The sequence below is a fragment of the Camelina sativa genome, chromosome 9 (genome assembly GCF_000633955.1).
Source record: "Camelina sativa cultivar DH55 chromosome 9, Cs, whole genome shotgun sequence".
Lineage (NCBI taxonomy): Eukaryota > Viridiplantae > Streptophyta > Magnoliopsida > Brassicales > Brassicaceae > Camelina > Camelina sativa.
In genome coordinates this window covers 3338509-3354910 of record NC_025693.1, presented here as the reverse complement: position 1 = coordinate 3354910, position 16402 = coordinate 3338509, and the positions used below count along the sequence as shown (strand labels likewise).

At 34.2% G+C, this 16402-nt stretch overlaps 1 protein-coding gene across 1 annotated transcript; it reads right to left on the bottom strand.

The window, feature by feature from the left end:
- On the bottom strand, positions 2848-4833 carry LOC104710349 (myb family transcription factor EFM-like). The gene is made up of 5 exons (XM_010426929.1): positions 4636-4833; positions 4245-4531; positions 3794-4004; positions 3614-3690; positions 2848-3286 (listed from the first exon to the last, which is right to left on the bottom strand). The coding sequence occupies exons 1-5, from the start codon at positions 4778-4780 to the stop codon at positions 2960-2962; spliced, it is 1047 nt and encodes a 348-aa protein (XP_010425231.1). The 5' UTR covers positions 4781-4833; the 3' UTR covers positions 2848-2959.

The window sequence follows — 16402 nt, the reverse complement described above, 5'->3', positions numbered from 1 at the left end:
CGGGTTTCTTACCCAATTATGGAGGGCCATAAAGTGATCTGGTTTCCTTATGCTACTCCTAAGTTTGCTTTTCTCACTTGGCTGGTAGGTAAAAACAGACTTAAAACAAGAGACAATGCAGAGATGGAACGCAAGTGTTAACCTTACTGCGCATCTCTTTTTTTAGTGTCTGTTCTCGCAACAGGTTTGGGAGGCGCTAGCGAAAAAGATTCTTTTGAACAAGAATACTGCAGTCTGGCCAGATATTATGGCTTTGCTGGAGGCAATGATCTTGACAAGACCACAAAACTTCTTATAGGTTATGCATTTCAGTACACATTACACTCACTTTGGTTGGAGAGAAATGATCGGCGTCATAGAGAGAAACCAGCTATATATGATAGAGAAGCTAGTAAAGCTAATTGATAAAAATGTCCGTGACCGACTTAATTAGCACAATTGGGAATGGAGAAGATACTAACATCCAAGTTTGGTTTGCCGCAAGATTTTACTAAACATGTTTACATGGTTTAAAAATTGTTTAAGAAGTTTTTTACACAAGCTTTGTGAAAAAAAATTATTTTTCTTTAAATATAATTTAACTTTAAATCCAAAAAAATAAAATAATAAAGCCACATCTTTACATGATTGGCCAAAATTTTTATTGAGGTGACAAAACCAAACCATATAGGAAATATTTAAACTTTATATTAAACTTTCTCACATAGATTTATCGACTCACATACCTTTACGAACGTTTAGGAATATGTAAATATGTAAACCACTCCACGTATATATACAATGGGATAAAACATTTCATAGATGATAAAGATGGTTGCGGCTGCTCAGGTTGTCGAAACAAAATGTTTTTCCTTACGAAGCAAACCAAAGAACAATGCGCTAATCTCAGTTACTTTCACTCTTTGGCCACTAAATATAATTTAAGTGGCAAGAAAACACGTACTTTTTTAAAAAAAGTTTGTATTTACAAAAAGTAAAGGCAACAAATAAAGAATAATAGTACACTTCTATATGAGTAGGGAGCCCAACGTGCGCATTTGTATCAATATTTAAGCAACAAGAGAATACTAATACTTTATATAGCAAATTTGCAGATTATGCTCTTCAGATTCCGGCATATTCTTCCCATGAATAAAGCCCATATAATAGCAACGTGGCCGACAGACACATATTGAGGACGAGCTTAATACATTTGAGACAATTCATTTGGTGGCTAAATATTCCTAAGAAAATGTATCTCAAAATATTATTACGATTTTTGAAACCGGTTTTGATTAGTGGAGTCCACCTCAAACTAATTTTAGAACATGATATCTTTACTTTAAAAGCCTGGAAGAGTCAAAACGATGTGGTCGGAATACATACGCTTAAGAGAACGCATTAGCTTTAACCAATTATAATTTCACATATCATTGTATAATCTGATCAGATTCAAAAGTTAATATGGATCTTTGATCATGGATGGTGATCTCACACAATAGACTTTTAGAACAAACAATATATATAGGGTCGGGAGATCGAAGTCTTTCTTAATTAATTCAGAGGAAGGGATCCACCTCAAAGTTGTTTATTTTGTAATGAAGCAGACGAGACAAGAGAATACACAGTTTGGAACCTCACATCGCCTAAATCGCTGGAGGCTCTGGAAGTACTTAGTTTTTCAAACGTCAATTCTATCGTATTTGAAAATGTCTCACATCCTGCTAAAGCAACTAATACATATGATCAACAAAGCTACCCATACTAGAACCATGACCTGATGCAAAGATATGATGGTTCATGTTACGGAATTCAGTTCGTNTAAAGAATAATAGTACACTTCTATATGAGTAGGGAGCCCAACGTGCGCATTTGTATCAATATTTAAGCAACAAGAGAATACTAATACTTTATATAGCAAATTTGCAGATTATGCTCTTCAGATTCCGGCATATTCTTCCCATGAATAAAGCCCATATAATAGCAACGTGGCCGACAGACACATATTGAGGACGAGCTTAATACATTTGAGACAATTCATTTGGTGGCTAAATATTCCTAAGAAAATGTATCTCAAAATATTATTACGATTTTTGAAACCGGTTTTGATTAGTGGAGTCCACCTCAAACTAATTTTAGAACATGATATCTTTACTTTAAAAGCCTGGAAGAGTCAAAACGATGTGGTCGGAATACATACGCTTAAGAGAACGCATTAGCTTTAACCAATTATAATTTCACATATCATTGTATAATCTGATCAGATTCAAAAGTTAATATGGATCTTTGATCATGGATGGTGATCTCACACAATAGACTTTTAGAACAAACAATATATATAGGGTCGGGAGATCGAAGTCTTTCTTAATTAATTCAGAGGAAGGGATCCACCTCAAAGTTGTTTATTTTGTAATGAAGCAGACGAGACAAGAGAATACACAGTTTGGAACCTCACATCGCCTAAATCGCTGGAGGCTCTGGAAGTACTTAGTTTTTCAAACGTCAATTCTATCGTATTTGAAAATGTCTCACATCCTGCTAAAGCAACTAATACATATGATCAACAAAGCTACCCATACTAGAACCATGACCTGATGCAAAGATATGATGGTTCATGTTACGGAATTCAGTTCGTGGGCCTCTGGCTCGTTTTACACATTTATATATTGTTAATTTTCTTGTCTAAATTTTCAGCTCAAGTGTTCTTTCTTTTATATTTCTCCTATGAAACAAAAAAATTTCACATTTCAGCAAAGAAAAAAACAAAAAGTTAAAAGAAATATGTATATATACGTTGAACAAAATAAAGTTATATATATATATATACCCAATGAGAAAAGAACATTCAAAATTAGATTTAATCCTGTGTATAGTAGTATAATATATAGAGAAAGTCTCACTTCAAACATCTATATACACTCTTTCAGTGTCTATGATTTTTTCTTTTCTTAATTAATAATCAAAATTGAATAAACAAAAATTATGATATTTTTGCATCTTTCGTCTTTGTACGAGTAGAAGAAGACATCGCTGGTGAGCTACACCGAAGAATTCCTTTGTTAGAGCACCTTGATCTATCTTCCGAAATCCTGCTACTAAAATTGGAATGGCTCGGCCACTCCGACGGCAACGGACTGACCATAGGCCCGTAAATCCCGGTGGTGGTCTCAACCGATGCGACGGCGTTGGCCGTGGACTGGTTAGTTTGCGGTACCCATATTCCACCGACGACCACGAAATGTTGGTTTTGAGAGTTTCCGTTGTTAGGTGTTGTTTGGCTAGGCCGTCTTGCATGCAGCCTATATTTCTATTCATCATCAAAAAACAAAATGAAACATTAATGGATACTCTTTTGTGATTTTTATATATAATGATGAAAATAAAATATATATTTAAATTAAATTATCGAATAATTTATACAGAAAAACTTTGGTTACATGTATATATCTCTAGAAAAGCTGAAAAGGAAACATGAAAAATCAAATAAAATATTTATACCGACAAACTATTACTGCACTCTTCAAGATTCACGTGCGCATGTGTCTTAAATTGGCAAATATATAGTTTCAATTCTTTTGCCAATTATGGTAATTACTATTTAAATGTATATCTTCATGGAATATGATTTACTAACCTGTAAATGACTCTTGACTTCATCATTGGTTAACCCATCAACCTTCATCAGCTCTCTTATTTGTTTCGGCGTAGCAACTTCAAAAAATTACGATTGATACGAATTAATTAAAACTTCATCATGAGCCGTAATAAAAAAAAAATTACTACTGAAATGTTTTATTAAAATGAAGAAACTCACCATGAGGACCACCAAGTTGTTTAAGAGTGTTCAAGAAACGTCTGTGCAACTCCTGCGACCAACATCGCCTATTCTTTCTCTGCCCTCTTCCGTCACTACCACCGCCACTACTACTAGTCACCGATAATTTGATGTTGTTGTTTTTCCCCTCTTCTCCATCGTTTCTTTTTAAAACTTTCACCAGCGTTTCCGGCTTGTTTTGTAAGCAATCCTGAAAAACGTGAAATGCTGTATTATAAATTCTGGAATTTGTTGCACCATCTTTTTTCCTCTATATTATTAAAAAACAAACGTTTTATATTTTATCTATTCCTGCGGATATTTTCTCTTTTCTTTTGAAAATTATAAATATGATATTTATGTTTTTTCCCCAAAAATACAAAATATAATGTGTCAATTTATTTATCAGTTAATGAAAAGAATTAATACATGTCAAGAATTAAAATCTTACCTGTCTATTATTAGAAACAACAGCGTCGGATTGGTTCCAAAGCTGAACAGACTTGAGCCAGTCAGATTTCATGTTCTTGTCATTGAAATCTATGTTGGTTTCATGAGATTCGTGTTCATCATCATCTTTGTCATCAACCTCTTCTACGGAGGTCGAAGAGTGTCTGATAGGTATGAAGAGATCCAAGACACGCCCACACTCTCCAGTGGTCTGCTCTGAGCACTCCGATTGTCCGTACAAGTTCTCCGTCGTCGTCCCCGATATCTCCCTCTTATACGCCTCAATCGCTAAAAATATGACTAAAACACTTTAGATCTAGCATTAATCCACACATATATACATATAGATTTCATAATACTTCGTAAGTGCATATGTGTGCATAGATTTATACCTTGAGTGACGAGCTCTAAGCAAAGTGGAAGCTCGCGTTGGAATACATTGATCTTGCGACGTTCTTCTTCAAGAGCTTCGATGTACTCACTACATCTTTCACGTTTGTGGTTGTGATTCTTCATATTGCTTAAGTTCTTAGTCATGGTGGTTTAAGGGACAAAATACAAATCCAGCTTTGTTTTTGAATATATAAAGTTTAACTATATAAAAAGTTTAGTCAAGATAAGAGATGGGTTGTGTCTCTTTATAAAGACAACGTATATATGGCTCTATAGGGTTTCTCAAGGATCATTATTCTGAGAGAGAGAAGTCGGGCCGTCGCATTACAAAGGCGAATCTTATTGCTTTTGTTTATATATTATGTGTATATACCTTCACAAATTAATATTTTATATGAGATTTTAATTTAATTTCAAATTAGAATATGTAAGGAGATTTTAATTTCTTGTTGTATAGTAGTATGGATCCAGTGGTGAATATTCGCCAAGGTGATTCCAAGTTTGTTTTAGTAGGAATTTTATAATATCAATTTGGGTGTATCAGGCTGGATTCTTATAAACCTATAGTTAAACTGTGTATATTCTTAGTTATATATGTAACATATGCATCTTTTTTTATGTTAAGAACTTTACATGCTAACTTATAGACATGAGTCGATCTACCTTTCGGTAATTGATATGTATATTGTCGTCTATAACATTCATAAAATTTACTCTTCTTTATCTACAAGTTGTATTATGTCATTTATAAAATTTAATACGTGGGAAAGAATATGCACATCCTAAACGTGCATGAGCTATAATGTTCTATAAGTAATAATTTTCACCCACACAAAATCTATATAAAACGTTGAAAATATATATTTGCAATATCCCAATATGAAAAGCCAAATGTCTCTTCGTAGACAGCCGAAACATGGGAGAAGAAAAGCCATAATTAAAAAAACCTGTCATATACTTGTTGAAATATCATAGGACCTTGAGACTTTGTTGAATTCGTTATAACCTTATCCATAAAAATATATGCACATACTACATTTTTAGTTTTTATGTGTGTATATCCATTATCCCCACAATATGATGAGTATCAAACTATCAATAATATATATCATGTGTATTGACCAGTAATATTGATTATGTCAATTACCACTAATACCAAATATGCGAATGTATCTTTCCAGTATAATGGCCTCCTGTCAATGCCCTTTCCCAATCAAAGTCATATATTATAATGTTAGAAATATCAATTTATATGCTATGCTGTTGTGATATCCATATTATTTGGAATTATATATGAACTTAAATGTGATTAAGGGCTCTAAGCTGTCAACTTTAATGATTAAGAAAAGTAAAGAAAACAATCTGTCGTCTCTATAGAAACTGGGGTATAATGAGCTAATCTGTTTGGGTAATGTTTTTGGATAATTGACCCAAACGATTGCCATAACCATCCATTTAGTCGGACGATTTGGAATATATCTGTCAACATATACTTTTTGGTAAAATTTAAATCTCTAAAGTTAGTATTTTAATTCTCTTTTTATTAGAAAGATGTTTAGAAATATCAAATAACAGAAAACATCCCGAGCTATTTTTTTGGGTATCGAATCTGCCCTCCTCCTGTGTGGAGAGAACATGTTCACGTCTTTTTGCTATCTTAAAATGGATTGCTCCGACAACCAATGAAATGAAAAACCTTTTTCTAACGTCACAAAATCTTTTGATAGTTACTAATATTAAATTTCCCATTGTATTCGTAGAAGTGTCTTTGACACACCATGATGTAGCCTTTGTCTCTGTAACGCCTCAACCGCCACCTTGCTTAGTGAGCCCATGTCCACTCTCAGTCCATGGACCAACCTTCCTGAGTCGGCCTTACATCTATTCCCGGCCCATGGACAAACCCATATTCGATGGTCGGTTTATTACGTCTGACAGGCTTTAAAAACTTGTTTATTGATCCTACAAATCAACAAATGATCTTTGCCTGCGTTTTGTCCTCACTCTCACAGTTCCGACAATCACTTCCAGGAAGGTCATCCATCATGAAGTTCTCTCAGGACTCTTGACTAAAAAAATAAGTGCATTTTGGTGACATATGTGGCCAAATCCATTCTTTTAAACCTTTCCGCAAACGTAGGTGTTACAGTCTTTAAGCTCTTATGGATCTACCAACAATGATTTATGTTTTTCCAATATATCTATCTATGTTTGTTGTAAACTTGTATTTGATTAGCCTATTTTATTCATCTATTAGGTTGATGAGCTTCTACTCGTTATCTCCCTTTGGGATTGAATGAATAACGGTAACAATTATGTTTCCAAAAAAAAGTAGGATTTATGACCAACCAATCAAAGTTGATAAATTAGAAGATAATTAATTTGACATAATTAAAAAAAACAATAAAAAATTATAAGCACGGTAATATATGAATCTCAAATAATTCAAAGATTAAAATATAAAATAAATAAACAATCTAAAAATACTACAATATTTTTAAAATTTTAGTATTGGGAAAAGAAGACGCATATATTAATCCTTTTTTGGGTCAACATATTATTCTTACATATTCCTAACTGAAAAAAAAGAGAAAGTAGCAGAAAAATTTGGTTTTAAAAAATAAGAAAAATTTATATTCCCATTAAAAAATATTTCTCAATTAAACAAAATTGGAAGCAATGTTTATGAATAAATTATTTAAATATGAAACAATCTATTTTTATATAGAAGTGAGTATTTACAAAATTTAGAATTAATAATTAACTGTATATTTTCCTTAATTTCTTTTTCTATTTTTTTTTGTAGAATTAATACCTTAAAATTAAAAATAAGTAAATTATATTATAATTTCGAATTTTATGAATATATATATATATAATCTTCTTATAATTATTTAAAAAACTTTGTATTTTTTAAATTCTCTAATTTTTGATAATTATCCTTTTATATTATTATTATTTTATTAAACAAAATATTGTGTTTTTGTTGTAATCAAAAATTCCTCTTATTGAATATTAACTTGACACATGTCAAAATCTCATATTGATAACTTGACACATATCAAAATCTTGTTAATGGCTAACTTTCAAAACCCAACTTTATATAATAAGATTGTTAAATAACCATACAATACCGCAATATAACCAAGTATATTAAAACAAAAAGTATAACAATATATTAAATTATTCATAATATAATAACTCGCTTTGTAAAAACCAAATTCACAAAATTATATATTATAATGACATTCAAGTCATGAGGTAGAATATATATTGTTGAAATAACTTCACGTACATAAACTAATACAACATATTAAAATTTTATTTTAAAATAGAAAATATACAAAATTTTGTATAAAATAAAATTTAACCAATATTATAGCATGAGTACTTATTTAGAGTCATTAACAATATAAAACTTACAAAATAAGTGTCTTTATCAAGTTATCATATTTAGCATATAATTTTATTGCATAATATTTTATCCAAAAATACTTTTTAAAATAATCACATAAATTATATTTTATATAAAAATTATAATATAAATAAAATAAATTTCAATCCGTGCTCTAGCACGGGTCTTAATCTAGTATTATTATTATTTTATTAAACAAAATATTGTGTTTTTGTTGTAATCAAAAATTCCTCTTATTGAATATTAATTTGACACATGTCAAAATCTCATATTGATAACTTGACACATGTCAAAATTCTTGTTAATGGCTAACTTTCAAAACCCAACTTTATATAATAAGATTGTTAAATAACCATACAATACCGCAATATAGTTTATTTTTTACATAATATTTATTTAATCAATTTAATTAGATATGTCTATTCTTTGATACCGACAGTGTTAACAAAATAATGAAATGATATTTTACCCATGTAACACCGAATTAATGATTTTTTTAATTTATATAAATATCGATAAAACCCGTTCCGCTATATAACCCCGTCATGATATATTTTAATTCACACTATATCATCTTAATTTTTAATATTTATTGTGTATCTACGGTATAATATTTATCATATTTAACTTTTTAAAAGTGTTAAATATTTTTCATAATTAACCTTTTAAAAATCTTTAAAATAAAGAACCAGAATAAACCAAATAAAAGTTTTTAAAGTTTGAATGCCTGATAAATCAAGCTTTCTACTCATTTGTATTCAGAATCATTTTGGTATCTTTTATAGTATGACTCTGAACCATTGCCTAATTTTTTTAGACGATGTGGGATATTGTACCCGTATTTTTTTATTCATCTATTGAGTAATATATGTCCGTTTTTAAAATTTTATATTACATCATATGCAGGAAAAAATCATAATTTTTATTAACTAAATGTATTATAGAATAATTCAAGATAATTTAAATATAAATTCAAATAAAAATGAAAGGGGATCATATATATGTTTAAATAAGGTATAAATATTTCCTTATTTTTTAAATCTTATCTATAATTAGTTTTGAAGTTTTGGTAACTAATATTAAAGTTAATACATTAAATGTAAAAACTTTCCAAAAAGTAATTTTGAGCAAAAACTGCTGCAAAAATACTAATATAGATGTTTATTTTAAGAGGAAATACGTGATAACTATATATTTATGATTCATGCCACATGGGCAATGCGGTTATAATTCCAATACACATAGCTACTCACTGAACGACCTAATACGGTTTTAGATGCAGCCATGCAATCTGCCTACCCAACAAAATCATAGTATAAGTAAGGCTTTAGAATCCAATTCACCACATGTGAAGAGAGAAGAATAGGCTGTTCCTATTTTAGCTCACATTAATGACTTGTTGCATGCTCCATGCCAAAAACACTTGCCTACACTAAGTCCATACCGGGAAGGAAACTACATCCGGTAAACTCTATACCTTTTTACTTTGTTCAGATTATCTGATTTACAAATTAGATTCACTATTTTCAGGTTTAAACATGACACAACATGTAAGATTACAAAGCAACTTCTAAAGATACTTAAATCTGATCTCCCAAAACTATATCCAACAAATTGTTCTCTCCCACCAAAAATCAAGAATAGATGGTTCGGAGCTTTTGTGGTATAAGTTATCTTTATTTAGTATATCCTAGAAGTAATTCTTCCTTTGCAATCATGTTTCTAATTACATATAGGGTCTGAATGGTGACTGCGGTCAGGGCGGCCAAATCCGTCAGCGGTTTAGACCGCCTCAAAAATAGGATGGCCAGCAGACCGCTGCGGACCAACTCTATTTGTACACAAAAGCGGTCCGCTGTTGGTCTGCAGCGATTTTCTTTCTATTATCTTTAGACCGTACCGCTGCGGACTGTAGTTGATGAATGGTGAATAAAAGCGGTCTGATCCGCTGATGGATTTGTCCGCCTTGACCACTGCAACCATTCCCGCCTATAGTTTCATTTACAGCAAGAGTTAAACTGGGACTCAAACATAACATAATATTTTCGAACAAATTACATGAAGCAAGCAGACTTGTCTTTTAGATCAAACTTGCATAAGTGGAAGAAGCTATGGACACACAAAGGTCCCAAAAACATACTAGATTGGATGAAGGCGAAGAATCCTCTATTTTAAGGTTGCATAAAAATGTGGACTAATGAAAAGGTAGTTAAGACTCATCTAAAAACTCTATGAATCGTTCAAGCGAAAGAGGTGGTTTAGGAATTGCTATACACAACAACGATCCAAAAACATATGAACGATATGAAATGTGGTTGTTCGAGTAATTACCCGATACACTTAACCATAAGGTAGTATATGCGAGGTCGAATACACAAGGACCAATGGTACACTAAAGATCTGCGAGACTTGTAAATAGCTAAAGCGGACAAATGTTTGTTTTGTTTTGTTTTCAAGATTGTAAATAAAAAATGCAAGAAATAAAACGATTAAACTTATCATATTAAAACATTTGGTCATAGGGTATTTCATAGATAAATGAGTTGGATCAAATAAAAAACAAGGAATTCAACAATTTACAACCATTCTTAAACATGAACACAAAATTTGACTAATCCTCTTAGTCACTAAAACTCAATTACTAAACTTTTACTTTTAATCTCCTAATAAATTTGGCATTATCAACAAGTCCACTAAGTTTGCAGTATCCCCTAACATCAACTTTCAGAGGTTAAAGAAATATTGCTCAATTCATATTGGTTCAGGCATTCTATGGAACACTTTTGATGCATAGAAAAACTTAGAATCTAAAACAAGGTGATCAATCCTATTCTAGCATTAAGAACATATGAATCAAAAACCACAAAGAAATAGAATTCCCTATCAACCAATTAAACCATTAACTCATTGAATCTCCTACTTAGAACCCTAAAACCCAATTGGAAAACTATTCACACATAGCAAAATTAACAGAAATCATAGATGAAGAAAACATGATAAAATTGCAAAGGAATAGACTAAAAAAGGTTCAAAATTCTTCTCCAAATCAAGATCAAGAGTAGGAATAAATCTCCCAAAGCTTACAAGTGCTCAAAATCTGGGTAGAATAAAACTTAGGGTTCTTTCTCCCAACCAATAAAAAGTATTTATAGAGTTCTAAAAATAAGGTAAAAAAGGTAACAGCCTAGCTAGCACATTTTCTCAGCCAGGCGGGTTTCTCAAATAGGCGGGTTTTAACGTGAAACATGCCGATTTAGATTTTGTTGCTCAGCCAGGCGGGTTTCTCTGGTAGACAAGTTTTAACATGAACATGTCGATTTAGACTTCATTGCTTAGCCAGGCGGGTTTCTCTAGTAGGTGGTTTTAACGTGCAACTTGCCGGTTTAGACTTCGTTACTTAGACGGTGAAATTAATCTGTAGCCTCTGATAAAAAAAAATTAACTTTGTACCATCGATAATCAAATACTTAGTTATCTTTTTGCATGTATGGTTAGTTTTACTTATAACCCCCTACATACATAAAAAATCTTATGTCGCAGATATAGAAGCATTAAATGCGGTAATATCTTATAATATCTAATGTCACAGATATTGAATCATTTAATGCGCCGAGTATTTGTAAAAACTTCTGCCGCCTGCAACATAGGGGCTAGCAAGATTATGTAAAAGTGAAATGATTGTAGTATGTATTATTTGGATTGTGGGGATAGCCAAAGTCGTCGGTTAGCTATTTATTACCGCATTAGATGGTTTGGTGGATAATACAAACAGAAAAAGAAAGAACCAGAAGGTATTACCAAGTTTGCTGAACAAACAGATAAACACCCAGAGAATTGAAGAGTAAGGTGGGTATTAAAAGCCTCGTCTCTTTGTTTTTTGTCGTGTGCAAATTTATTGTGAATTTTGTAATTTGTATTGTAAGTTACAATTTGTAACATAAAACAATACCAGGGCCGTGCTAACTTGATTATTCCCAATATGCTGTTAATGGGTATTGATGACGCTGATTGTACGACTTGTGCGAGGGGAGTGGAAAAGATGTGGACATGGGCATTACGAACACGTATCCACTCCCGACGGTTTCTGCTTAGATGTTTGTCTGCGAGAGACCGATGGATTTGCAAAGGTTGTTAGTTCGGTGAAAGAACGGATGGATCTAAGGGCGGAGCACAAGATCGAGTTGACATACCAAAGGCCGTAGTGGATGATGGGGCCTGACTGGAAACGAGCCGACCTAATCCAGATCCTCAATGATGAAGATATGAATCCATTCATGGCGATACGAGCAGATCTGGAATAAGTTCATCTCCGCGTGAAGTTTATCAAAGCAGGAAAGAAAGGATCAAACCAACTTAGAGCAACCCTTTGGATGTGGGCCCATTGATGGCAAAATATATATCAGATAAGTATTGGAATAGCATGGAAACAAGAGCAGTTTGGGATAACACGTTAATAAATATATTAACGCGTAATAGTGGAGTTAATGCAACTGGAAGCGCTAACTCGATGTGGCCGACGGATATTAACCTAAGAAAGCAGGGTTTCACCCTATGGATTTGGTCAGTCCACCGGCCCTCGTTATACGGATCAACACAGAGCAACCACAGACATCTGCTACCGAACATGGGAATGATAAGATAGTCGGATCTGATGTCCGATTGGCCAGAACAATCACTACATCAAAGGGAAAAGAAAAAATGGTCGCGGATGACCCCTATGGTAGTGCGGAATTCGAAGCGTGGCGCAAACACTTCAGTCTCGATAGTTTACCAGTGGGGACAGATCAACAGACAGTGGAGCGAAAGAGAACGGCAAGGGCAATGCAATTTGGGGTCCCGTTGCAACCTACCCCAGAGGAAGATGACCGATTACGTTTAAGCCTATCAGGTGGTGTTAGAGAAGTTGATAATTTTGCCAGATATCCTGACAGTCTCGTCTACAAGCTCCTCTGATGCTACGCCTACCACACAACCATTAAGCGGGACATTCTCAACTGAGGAACTGCAAGATGAAGCATGTGACGACAGTACTACGATATTTTTGACTTAAAAAGCTATATGTTTAGCTTGTTACTGACTAAGTGATATATTGATAGATAATGAGGATATGGCAAGCCATTAAAATGATGCGTGTGGACCCCTCGGTATATCCACCAACTTGTCACAGGAGACCCCATGGATACAGGCGTAGAGTCTAATTGTGAGTTCGGGAACTCCAGCAGAGCTTTGGTAGCAACTAGAGATACTATGGTACCCACTGTGTTGCGTGAGATTGACGCACCGCCCTATTTTGATGATCCGGGTGAAAAAGGTAAACATTTTTTAGTCTTAACAAGTTGAAAACCATGTTAATAACATAATGTGTAACAAAAACTTTTTGTTTTATGTTGGTAATGTCCAGATTTGCTAAACAGGCGTTAAAGGATGGGGATTACTAAGGCGACAAAATTTTTGTAGGGAGAATATTTAAAAACAAGGAAGACTATACAACCAAGATGGTAATCCACGCAATACGTCGGAAGTTCCATTTTCTCCACTTTAAATCATGCACGCTGAAGGTGTTGGCTGTGTGTGTTAGTCACACGTGTCCATGGCGTGTGTTTCCACATAAATGGATGACAACGAGCATTTCGAGATTAGAAGCATCACTCTACAACACACCTGTAGTGTCGATGCTAGAGGCGACTTCAACAATAAACCACAACTGCTGTTATTGGAAGGCTGATGAGGACACGGTTTGTCGGTGTCGGTACAGGACCGAGGCCAAATGAACTCCGGAAAATAGTTCATCAAGAGTTCAGCCTAAACGTTTCATATTTGAAGGCATGGAGGGCAAGGAAGATTTCAATGCACAATGCCATGGGATCAGCCATAGGAAGCTTTGCATTGGTTCAGCCATATTTCAAGCTGTTGATCGTTAATTGAGTTTATGTCTAAGTTAAGTTTATTTATTAAGAGTCGTGACTGATTGAGGTGTGATGTTTAGTTATAGAACCACAAGACACAACGATTCACTTGTTGTGTCCGTTTGCTACGTATATAAACCTATTGTATTATGGATGTAAAATCACAGTTGGAGATCAATAAAAAGTTCTTTCTTATACTGAGTTTCTTATCACAATCGATACAAGATTGTGATATATTCATACTCTGTTTTTTCTCTTGCTTTCTTACTCTGTTCAAATCAAAACTCTAACATGGTATCAGAGCCCTACTGATTCGAGGGCCTAATCGAGTAAAAAGTTCAAGCAACACAAAGAGGCGATGGAAGGAACATCACAACAATCGATTCCCATATTCGATGGAGATAAATATGATTTCTGGCGTATCAAGATGACAACAATTTTCAAAACCAGAAAGATGTGGACGATGGTGGAGAACGGAGTTTCAAACCAACCATCACAAACAGATCATACTCCGGAAGGGTTGCGACAGAAAAAGCAATGGGAGGAAGAAACGACACAAGATATGATGGCTCTGCAAATTCTACAAACAGCCGTGTCGGATCAAATCTTCTCTCGCATAGCATCAGCAACTAATTCGAAGGAAGCATGGGATGCACTGCGATCTGAATTTCAAGGGACTCCACAAGTACGATTGATCAAACTACAATCGTTGAGAAGGGAGTACGAAAATTTGAAGATGAACGAAGGTGATAACATAAAGGTTTTCACAGAAAAACTAATTGATTTGGTAAATCAATTAAGGGTTCATGGTGAAGAGAAGGCGGAATATCAAATTGTCCAAAAAATTCTCATATCTCTCCCAGCAAGATTTGACAGCATTGTGGCTGTGATGGAGCAAACGAAGGATCTGACTTTGTTGCCTGTAACAGAGTTAATTGGAACTCTTAAGGCACATGAAAAACGTGTGGAACTCCGAGACAAGACAATTTCGGAAGGCGCGTTTAATGTTAGAACAAAAGGAGGGAATCCTAGTTCTAAACCAGAAGATGGTAAAAAGAGGTGTGGATTTTGTAAGAGAACAAACCACACAGAAGCGGACTGCTGGAGGAAACAACATGTGGCTGGTCAGCAAAAAGCTTCAAGGAACAAGAAAGAATGTTTCAACTGTGGACAAGTTGGACATTTTTCAAGAGAGTATCGTTCGAAGAAATACGAGCGAGCAGAGATGGGTCTTGAGAATGAAGATGACGAAGTGTACATGCTGTTTAGTGCAAGTGAAGAGTCAGCAATACTCAAGGAAGAAGATGTCTGGTTAGTGGACAGTGGCTGCACAAACCACATGACAGGAGAAGTTAAAAACTTCATCAGGCTAGACAGAAGCATAAAGGTTCTAATCAAAGTTGGAAATGGAGACGTCGTAATGACGGCTGGGAAAGGAGATATCATTATCATGACAAACAAAGGAAGAAGACTGTTGAAGGATGTCTACCTAGTTCATGGATTGGCAATAAGTTTGCTTAGTGTTCCGCAGATGACATCACGTGGATATCAACTTTTGTTCGAGAAGAAGCAATGCATGATCTCATATTGTAAGGGAATGAGGATAATGGAGGTACAAATGGTGCAGAAAATTTTTCCAATCAAATGGAACTCTTCTCAGGATAGGGGAAAATGCATAAGCAAAAACAGTATGATTTTCCAAAATGAACAGGTGAAAATGTCAAGGAGAAGGTCAGCTTGCAACAACACTCAACGTCACAAGGATTGCATAATGAAGGAGAAAGCTTGGACTGAGACTGAAACTCAATTAAGGGGGAGTGTTGATCGTTAATTGAGTTTATGTCTAAGTTAAGTTTATTTATTAAGAGTCGTGACTGATTGAGGTGTGATGTTTAGTTATAGAACCACAAGACACAACGATTCACTTGTTGTGTCCGTTTGCTACGTATATAAACCTATTGTATTATGGATGTAAAATCACAGTTGGAGATCAATAAAAAGTTCTTTCTTATACTGAGTTTCTTATCACAATCGATACAAGATTGTGATATATTCATACTCTGTTTTTTCTCTTGCTTTCTTACTCTGTTCAAATCAAAACTCTAACACAAGCTGCTCTTAGAAACAAATCCAAACTCAAATGTAGCCCTGGTAACGGAATTGGATAGCAATGGGGTTGATCGGTTTAAATATATGTTTTTGTCACTCCACACATCAATCCAAGGATACGCGTACATAGGAAAGGTAATTGTCATAGATGGTACTCACCTACGAGGCCGATATGGAGGATGTCTCATTGCTGCAAGCGCCCAAGATGCAAACTTGCAGGTGTTTCCCCTTGCCTTCACGAGTGTGAACAGTGAAAACGATGACGCTTGGATGTGGTTCTTATGCAAGCTGAAGGAGGTTGTGCCAGACTAAGCAGACCTCGTATTTGTGTCGGAC

What these genes read in the sequence shown, in the direction of transcription:
- LOC104710349 (XM_010426929.1), bottom strand. Translation starts at nt 4,780, where the DNA reads ATGACTAAGAACTTAAGCAATATGAAGAATCACAACCACAAACGTGAA. An exon ending in TTGTTTCTAATAATAGACAG is followed by an intron (nt 4,005 to 4,244) that starts GTAAGATTTTAA and finishes CACGTTTTTCAG; the next exon opens with GATTGCTTACAAAACAAGCC. An exon ending in ACAACTTGGTGGTCCTCATG is followed by an intron (nt 3,691 to 3,793) that starts GTGAGTTTCTTC and finishes AATTTTTTGAAG; the next exon opens with TTGCTACGCCGAAACAAATA.